This window comes from Drosophila hydei, unplaced genomic scaffold (genome assembly GCF_003285905.1).
Source record: "Drosophila hydei strain 15085-1641.00,03,60 unplaced genomic scaffold, DhydRS2 tig00008140-arrow-arrow-pilon, whole genome shotgun sequence".
Classification (NCBI taxonomy): domain Eukaryota; kingdom Metazoa; phylum Arthropoda; class Insecta; order Diptera; family Drosophilidae; genus Drosophila; species Drosophila hydei.
This window is the reverse complement of record NW_022045848.1, coordinates 531372-540912: the sequence shown is the minus strand read 5'-3', so window position 1 is coordinate 540912 and position 9541 is coordinate 531372. Positions and strand designations below refer to the sequence as shown.

The window sequence follows — 9541 nt, the reverse complement described above, 5'->3', positions numbered from 1 at the left end:
ATTCTGTGTTGCTGGTGACGCAGTCGGAGCAATTTGGCATTTTGAAATGGCTGTTTGTACTTTTTGCGTGCCCATCCAAAGATAGATTCGCTCACCTGACGCCACCAGCCCCCCTTCCCCACCCTCTCTGACGCCCCTGATGCCCGCCCTTTTCAAACGAACGTCTGCATCACAGGTGTTGTCGGCAGCTACTCTCAACATTTGAGTTTTTCAAGCGTATTGAACTTAATGTCGCTCTGTCAGGTGTTGCCACAGCAATGGGGCTTTGAATTGGGCATAGCTCTTACGTATTTGCCGTATTCTATAATCAAATATATATATATATATATATATATATATATATATATATATATAAACATGCATTCTATATGATTTATGTCTCTTGTTTTTGCCTTGATTTGTTTCTGGTTCTAAGTGGATTTTGTTGTTGCTGCAAGATTTATACTGCTGCAGTTGCTGTTGCACGCATTAAATATTGAAGAAAATTTACAACTGATCGCAGGAACATAAAAGATTTCAAAGTTAAATTGTTAAATATGTATTTTTAGATAAACAGTGCAATGAAATGCAGTTAATATTGATTGATAGGTGTGAAACAAGTCAATTACATAATGCCAAAGAGGAGTCTCCAATCAATCAAGTTTTCTAATAACGATATTTAGATCCGTGTGCTTCCTAATGTTCGTATGTTTGTAAATATTTGAATATTTGAATAAATTTAAAATGTTGGTGCTTTTATAACTACACCAAAGACAATTTACAGTTATTCACGATCTATGCGGTCCATTGTTGGAAATATTCGCACTTTTCTGTGACCTCGACCCACGCAATATGAAAACAAAGAAAACCGAATTGGCTTGCAGATAAAGACGTGCTATCCCATAGCTCAGGGTGTTTTGCTGTCGTCTGGCGCCAACATGGAAATGCAATTTGAATCCTATATACATACATTGCATATGTACATATGTATGTTTGTGTTTATAGAGGGTCAAGTTAGGCCAGGCGCCATGCCAGCAACAGATCAGCTTTTGGACCAAGGAAGTATCAACAAAGCTGTGTGGTGGCTGGGAAGCGGGTGCAGATGGACGCTTTATAGGGACAAGACAGTGTGACATGTGCTAAAGACATTCGTGGCAGCTTGCGTCGTCTTTAATCACGGCAATTAATAAAAGAGAGTCGCCTGCCGCGATGCAAGGAAGTAACAGAGAAAAAGGAGAAAGAAAGAGAGAGAGGGTGAGAGAGTGAGCGAGAAGGAGAGGGAGAGGGAGATTGCATACAATGGGCTGAAAGTTTCACTGCATCACCCGCAGCGTTGAGTTTCTGGAAAAGTAAAACGCGACTGGCGGCCATAAATCTATTTTGGTCCTGATTCCTCAGCCAATCTCCCACTGCTCTCGACACTCGACTCGCAAAGGCCAGGGGCCTCACTTGCTGCGCAATTGCAGTTGCTGATGCCGAAGACTCCTCTTATTTTTAACTCCAGCCTTTCTTTGCGTAGGTAAAATGCCGTTGAAGATGCTCCCATAAATTCCACATAACAGCAAAGCCAGAGCAGAAAAGGGCAGAGGAGAGCAGGGAAGAGCAGAGACAGCGAAGCTTTTCCAATTATTTACACGGATAAATAAAGCGAAATCGCCTTAATGTGAAATTCAACAGGCAGACAAAATGAAAACAAAAACAACAAAAATATTTCGCATTTCATTTCTTATTCATTTCTTTTTTTTTGTTTTGTGTAAATAATTTTATAATCGATTTCAAATGAAAGAGTCTTTAGCGTGCGGTTCCATTAATTATCTCGTTAATCTCTTTCGAATTGCTCAGAGTTCGTTTGCAGTGGGTAAAACACACAGAAAAAAATTAAATAAATAAATTCAGTAAAAAATAAAACTGAAATGGACTAAAATTGTAATTAGTGAATACATATTAATTTTTTCCTTGATCATTTCAAATTTACCCTTACTGTCTTTAAAGCTATATATTTTAACAATTGCTTCTTCATTTTATAACTGGCAAATATTTGTGTATTTGGCCGTGCGGCTTTAATTTCCGATTTATTCCAGCTATACATGTACATATAGTTCATGCATACATATGGTGGTTAAGCCACGTGATGGCCAAAATTGATGTTACTAGCCGCAAGTCTCGCATATATTTTCTATTAGTTTGATCCTATTTTTTATGGGCAGCAGCTCGAGCAGTAGCTAGAGCAGTTGCCATTTCGTCACCCAATTTTTGTTTATTTTTTATTTTATTGATTACTGCGTCCTGTTTACCGTAGTTGGTGCATTGTTTAAATTATTGAACAATTAGTCAAAACATTTGTTTGGATCTGGAATAAACGGATTGCTGTGTGTCGGATCTGTAAAGTGGTCGCCCCTCGGCGCAGAGCCGGATATGCTTGTAATTCCTGCATTCGAAGTCGAATTTCAAAGAGAAAAACAAAACATCATAAAGTTCTATTTTTAATATACGACAGGCGATTCAAATTAGGGGGAGTTGGTGACTGACAGAGGAGGTGCAAAGCAGGGTGGGCAGTGGTGGGCGGTGCAGCGGGGTTCGAACCCCAAGCTATATTTGAAATTTAAAGTGCAAGTGAAGCGGCCACCGATCCAAAGGTGGCTGTTGCCACTTTGCGAAGGGCCTGGGAGAGGGGGTAAGGGGAGTGCCGCGCTACAAGCGCTTGGCGTGTGCCGCCACTCGAAGTAAAAAAGGGAGAGGTAGTGGCAGAGGGAGGTAGAGAGAGGGACGGAAAGACACTGCAAGGCAATGCATCTGCAACATGCAGCGGGCAACCTGCGGCATGCTTAAAGACACGCATGGCAGACATATACACACATACATAAATCCATATCCATATCCATTCAGCCTCAGTGTTTAAATTCAAAGAAACAAAAGCGGAAATGTTGTTGTTTTCCTTCTTTTTTATTTTTAACAGCAACAACAACTAGAAGAAGTCAAACAAAAACATCAAGCACATCATCATAATCGCTGCTTGATGCTTTTATATGACAATTGAAATCTTTTGGTCATTGAACTCTTTGACTTTTGTTAGCGTTAATAGTACTGTATTATTTTTACTATTTTTCAGTTTTAAACTGTTTTTGAAAAGCCGCCAAGTACATGAACTCTAGGCAGTTAATCTAATAACAGCCCTGTCTAATACTTAACAGAGTCACTCTTAGTCGACAGCGTTATAACAATTGTTCATAACTATCCCCATTTATTCTATATTTTCTAAAATGTTTATAATAAAAAGTAATTTCTTAATTAAATTATTAAATAATTATTTTAGCTTCGTTTTGATCTCCCTATTATACTTAAAAACCTCGAGAATAAAATCTTTACATACAGCTTACTATGTATTTCATAGATAATTATGCTTATGAAATAATAATTAAGTAAGATATCCTATATTCCGTTTATTTTTATTTTATAATTATTTTCATAGCATTTTGGATTGATAACCTGTTGAAATTTAAAAATGCCGCCAATTTATTGTCTGTGGCAATATTAACAGAATTAACTCTTAACAGAGCCATGTTAAGCTATCGATATTTAAGGCTTATCGATTGTGAGCGTGCGATGTTTTCAGTTATCGCAAAGTTGTCGACAACAATGCCATATTCGTGTTAAACATTCTGCAAATTCTCGAAATTTTCGCGCATTGTCCTGCGAAAAATTATGAATTCGTATTGTTGGTGTTGAAAGGCATTTGTATAACTTCACGCAAACAGTTTGCAGAGGTATTTCATAGCAATTGAATCGCATATATTGCATATAGCAATTGCTCACAAAAAACATGGCGCCCACACCGTTGCCACTGGAGCAAATGCCCGGCGCTAATGCAGGCTATCTGCCAGCCGGTCAGGAAGGAGGACCACGCATTAACACCATGTCTATGTCGGTACTGATCGATTTCATCATACAGCGCACCTACCACGAGTTAATGGTTCTAGCTGAATTGTGAGTAGATTGTATTCCGTACAAACCGGCAATTAACTTGATTGTTTTGTCTACAGACTACCACGCAAGACGGACATGGAGCGAAAAGTGGAAATTTATGCGTATGCGGCACGTACAAGACATTTATTCACACGACTGAATGCGTTGGTCAAGTGGGGCAACTCGGTGTCCAAAGTGGACAAAAGCTCACAGATAATGAGCTTTCTGGATAAGCAGAATATGCTCTTTGTAGAGACGGCTGATATGCTGGCTCGGATGTCACGAGAGACGTTGGTGAGGGCACGTTTGCCCAACTTTCATATACCCGCTGCGGTTGAGGTCTTGACCACAGGCACCTACAATCGTCTGCCAACATGCATACGAGAACGTATTGTTCCACCGGATGCGATCACGCCGGCGGAAAAGAGGCAAACGTTGCTGCGTCTTAATCAAGTCATACAGCATCGTTTAGTTACTGGGAAACTGCTGCCACAAATGCGTGAATTCCGTATACGCAACGGACGCGTCACCTTCGAGGTGAAGCACGAGTTCAGTGTTGCCCTTACCGTCATGGGCGACAGTCCGACTGTGCCTTGGCGTTTGCTGGATATAGATGTGCTCGTGGAAGACAAGGAGACAGGCGGTAACTGACACGCTCAACAAAATTGTATGGTCATCTAAATCTTTTCACCCTCTTTGTAGATGGCAAATCGTTGGTGCATCCGCTGCAGGTCAACTACATACACCAATTGATACAGGCGCGTCTCGTAGAAAATCCGAATGCGTTGAGTGAGGTGTACAATTGTTTGCACTACTTTTGCCAGTCGTTACAGCTGGAGGTGCTCTATACGCAGACGCTGCGCTTGAACTATGAGCGGCTCGATGACAACAACATCAATGTTGAGGAGTATGTGCCAGGCGTTAAGCTTACGGTGTCCTATTGGCGTGATCTCAAGTCGGAGCTGGGCTACCGCCTCACTGTTCAATCGGATCCCAGTGAAATTGGTCGACCTCTGGTTGTTATTCATGTACCCTCGTTGGGTGCCAAGGAGTCCGCCGAGGTAGCTGATCGAGCTGTGCGTTCAGAACATCTCTCCATGGAGCGTTTGATAGTCCACACCGTTTATATACGATCCGTATCACGCTTAAGTGATCTCAAGCTCGAGTTTCAGGCTTTTCTCAAAGACGTTGACTGTGAGTGTAAATGTTCCCAGCTTCTTTAGCTATGACCTAAGGCAGTTAATAATATGTCCACCTATTTATAGTTAACTTGCAAGGCACTCCTGCGATTTTGACGGTTCCCGTGCTGTCGCCATGCTTGCGCGCTGAACAGATACATATAACCATTGATACGCACACGGGCATGTTCCGCTGTCACGTACCCAAACATTTGGATTGTCCTATTACTGATGAGATGCAGGAGAGTTTGAATACAGATCGAAGCAAATTGCCGGGATTGTTATCGGAGCTACGCTATTGGATTACTCATCGGCGATGCGAGAAAACATTGCAACACCTACCCGCTACGGCCACTGAAACCTTGCCTTTTCTTACTCAACCCGAACAGGAACTGTTGCAGTCGGGCCGGCACAAGATCTATGTCAAGCTGCATCGCCATCCGAATATAATTCTAGTAAGTGATGAAAAATCTCGAGAAACAAATTTTTAAATATTTTTTATTTATTTTAAGGTTGTTCAACTAAAAGAAAAGTCTGCTATGCCTAACGAAATGGAGTATACGTTCCATCTGGGCTTCGTAGTCTTTCAAAAGGATGAGAACGATGTCATAGATGACTCGGCCAAGCAGCTAGTTTCAATAGTTGCTCAACCGCCATCAGATGTACCCAAATTGTATACAAAGCTAATGCGTTTGATTGAATTTGACACCTTTGTAGCCACCCATGGACCCGGTACCGAGGTTGATGGTGAGTTCTGCTTGCATCGTTTACTTCAACATTTATAATTGTTTTGATATATCTTTAGCAGAGGTGTCACCGCATAAGCGCAAGTCGAATGGCGATATTCTCGCACCACCTGCCAAGCAGCAGAAAACCATTTTTCCTGCATATTTTATACCGGAGCTAGCGCATGTAGTGGCCATGTGTGATGAGAAGATACCATTCCTTAATCTAGCGCAAACTCTTTCTAAGTTCCGCATTCCGCATAGCGGATTGCAGGTGGAGGCAAATGCCACATCGTTGGTGTTAAAAATTCTGGCACTGCCCAAGCCAGGATCCAATCAGGCAGCGGGAGCGAATGGCGAACAGAAGACAACGACGGCGTCCAGTACATCGTCGGCATTGCCCAAAATAGAATCACATGTTTGGGACGATCTTATGCGGCGAGTTCTGTCAATTTCGGTGCGTTCGCAAACCAACAAGAACAGTCAGGTGCGCATCTGGGTGGTTGAGTTTGTGTTCTACAGCACGCCGCTGCAAAGTACCCACCAGAAGGAGCTCGGTAGTCGACGCACTGTCAATCTAACCTACGAGCAGGCCAACCATGATTTCTCCAAGACAGTCGAGGATCTACTTAACGATTGGTCTAAAATTGTTTACCTATACACACTCGTTTACGACTTTGCCGAGCAGCTACGCAACAGTTAGTATATATTATACCTAAAATAAGTTATATAGATATTTATATGGTTTTATATATCTCCACAGAGCGTCTTAGTCTTGGCGACATGCTGGTGGTAAAGTCCTACACCTACGCTAACTTGTTGATTGGCTATGGACCCAAAAAGGAGGTCACCTGCAATATTTATTGGTCTGTGCAGTCTCATGGCTTTCGATTGACCTTCGTGGGTGGCATCTCAGCTGTGAATGCGCACTCCATGATGCGTGACCAACTGGCGCAGCATCTAAATCAACAGCACAGCCTCACGACCATCGCTCATATACTGCATGAGACCTATAATCCGATGAGTTCCATAGCCAAGCTGCCTGTGCTGCCGTTGCTGGGCATTCCGGTTAGCTATAGATATAAATGATTATATACAGCTTTAAAACATTTTTGTATTTACAGCGTCCGCAGGTGCCCGTGCTATCGTTCTGCATGCTGCCACAGTCGCCTTGCTTAATGCGTTTGACCTATCAGGCTGTTTACTGTCTGGAGTTGCGCTTCCGTGCTAATCGACTTGTATCCATTCGCGATGGCGCCAGCAGCCGCTTTGAGCGTAATGTCATCGAGGAGTTTACGCCCATACAGGGCCTTAAGGCGTTCCTCTCCAAGTACGTGGATGAGTCGGCTGTGTATAGGGGACGTGCACCACATGATGACGACAACCCGCTGTCCCCCATGGGTCTGGAGGATAACTTCGGTGGTCCGAACAGCGTGGCGGGAGTGAGTGCAGGCGGCTCCTCACCTTTCTTGAGCGCTGGCATGCGTGGCCCACAGTCGCCACGAGATAGTGGTCTTCGCTTTCCAGCACCACATACACCACCATCCAGCTCCAATCCGCATACACCAGCGAGTCCGCATCCCAGCTCAAGCGGTGGCGGCGCCAGCGGAGCTCAGAGTCATGCGAATTTTAATTTGACATCGCCACCAGCACCGCATATGCCGCATCCGTCTCCGGGGGGGTTGATGCCCTCATCACCACTAAATCCGCAGCCCAGTCCGCACATGGTGCACAGTCCGGGACCGAACACTTTGTATATGCAAAGCCATCAGGATTCACCTTTCACAGCCATGTCGCCGGCAAATAATAATTGGCCTGGATCGCCGAGCATGCCGCGTCCCTCACCCCGACCTGGACAGAGTCCAGAGCACAAGAGCACGGGTGGTGGCGGCCCAGGTGTGGGCGTAAGTGGTGCCGATCGCAGTGGTACGAGAGGTACTCTGAACCGGCCATGGGCCGGGGCTGTACCCACGTTGCTGACACATGAGGCACTGGAGACGTTGTGCCGACCCAGTCCGCATCCCAATAAGGATATCAACGTGGCCGATATGAGTCCCCTTGAACGGTTCTTAGGCTGTGTCTACATGCGCCGTCAGCTGCATCGAAACATCCAAAGCGAGGAGACATTGACGGCGCTCAACTCTACGGAGCCAGGCGTAGTTCTCTTCAAGGTGGATGGCTTGCAGTGTCAAGTGATGCTCAATCAACTGCATATGCAATCGCTGCATCTCAAGGTCACCCAACTGCCGCCCATGCCAGATAAGCCCACTTTCCAGCTTAGTCCCGACGACCTGCTGGTTATCGAGCAGTTCTTCGACACACGAGTGGCTGCGCCGCCTTATCGACCCAATTCACTGCACAGCATTTGCCGACTATTGAATCTCCCCGGTCATGTGCTCAAGGATTTCGTGCAGATCATGCGACTGGAGCTGAAACCCGAACTGGGAGGCGATCAACTTAAGTGGACCGTGCAGATGTGCATGCGCATGTCGCCATCGGCCATGCCAATTGTGCCCATTGGCAATGCCTGCGTAGTGTTGGGTCGTATGAAGATCCTGTTCTTCTTGCACATCACACGCATACCGTACAACGGCAAGGACTGGAAGGATAGCCCTTCATTGGTGCTGCCCATTGTTCACGACATAGCCTCAAATCTAACGCAAGTGGCGGAGAGACGCGAACAGGTGCAATCCCCTTTGATGGCTGCGGCTAGCACCTTGCTGCGTGGCTTCGCTGACTATGGAGTGCAACAGAATCGGTGCTCGCTCTTTCCAGCCATCACGGAGCTGCTCACAAATCTGGCAGTGGATCAACCAGCGCCTCCGCCCAACCAGGCCATCGGCCCGCCTGTGGGCCTTGGCGGCGTTGTTGGGGTAGGCGTGGGCGTGGGTGTAGGCGTTGGCGTGGGCGTAGTCGGCGCTAGCCCAAACACAATGATGCCAATGCAGCAGTTGCAGCCACAGGTCGGACATGGGCCCCAGCTTGGCCCGAATCCGGGTGGTCCGCAGTGATGAAGGCGCAAGCGCCGCGCCTCCTCGCAGCAGCCGTGAGGCGGAGTCCAAGGCGCAATTGCGACCAGCACACATGACCACGTGAAATTCCCAACTATCATTCATTTATTTATTGTTTAAAATACGAGAACAGTTTTCAACATTCACTTGCGTCGATACGAGACGGGAGTCAAGATCAAAACCCAGATCCAGATTGAACTATATAAAAATCTAGTATGCAGCATACGCAATACAATACGCAATTATTGTACAAAAGAAATGCACTAAGTACATGTAATAAATCACTAACTAACTGTAAAGCTAACTACTCTAATCGTTAGAGCTCTTGCCTGATTGTTTTTGTTTTGTTTATATCATTTATCACATGGGTTGGCCGAGTGAGTGCGTGCACCGAGGTTAGTAAATATGGTTGCTGTTTGCTTGTATATCTTATGTACCCTTGCTGAGATAGAGTGGAACCTTATGGAAACCGAGTTCACGTGCATAAGCGGCAAAAAGGTGGAAAAACTCTTAGGAATGTATCGTAAGTTCGCTTTGGGCTTATTCTGACGGATCTTTGTTAGAATTGACGACTGAATGGACTGAAGTAGTCAACAAGATTTTGTAAGCCAACGGATGGAAAGTAATTACAGTAATTATATAAAATCAAAGTCAAAGCTAGATTTTCTTAATGTTAACTATGTTT

The 9541-nt window shown here is 44.8% G+C and overlaps 1 protein-coding gene across 2 annotated transcripts; it reads left to right on the top strand.

Moving 5' to 3' along the window:
- Positions 1-3579: 3579 nt before the first annotated feature.
- On the top strand, positions 3580-9539 carry LOC111601068 (mediator of RNA polymerase II transcription subunit 14). Of its 2 annotated transcripts, none has more exons than XM_023317492.2 (8): positions 3580-3963; positions 4020-4585; positions 4645-5136; positions 5208-5575; positions 5633-5867; positions 5929-6543; positions 6609-6913; positions 6970-9539. In XM_023317492.2, the coding sequence occupies exons 1-8, from the start codon at positions 3800-3802 to the stop codon at positions 8854-8856; spliced, it is 4632 nt and encodes a 1543-aa protein (XP_023173260.1). In that variant the 5' UTR covers positions 3580-3799; the 3' UTR covers positions 8857-9539. The 2 variants fall into 2 exon arrangements, with proteins under 2 accessions (XP_023173260.1, XP_023173259.1); XM_023317491.2 differs by having other exon boundaries at positions 5926-6543.
- Positions 9540-9541: the final 2 nt, after the last annotated feature.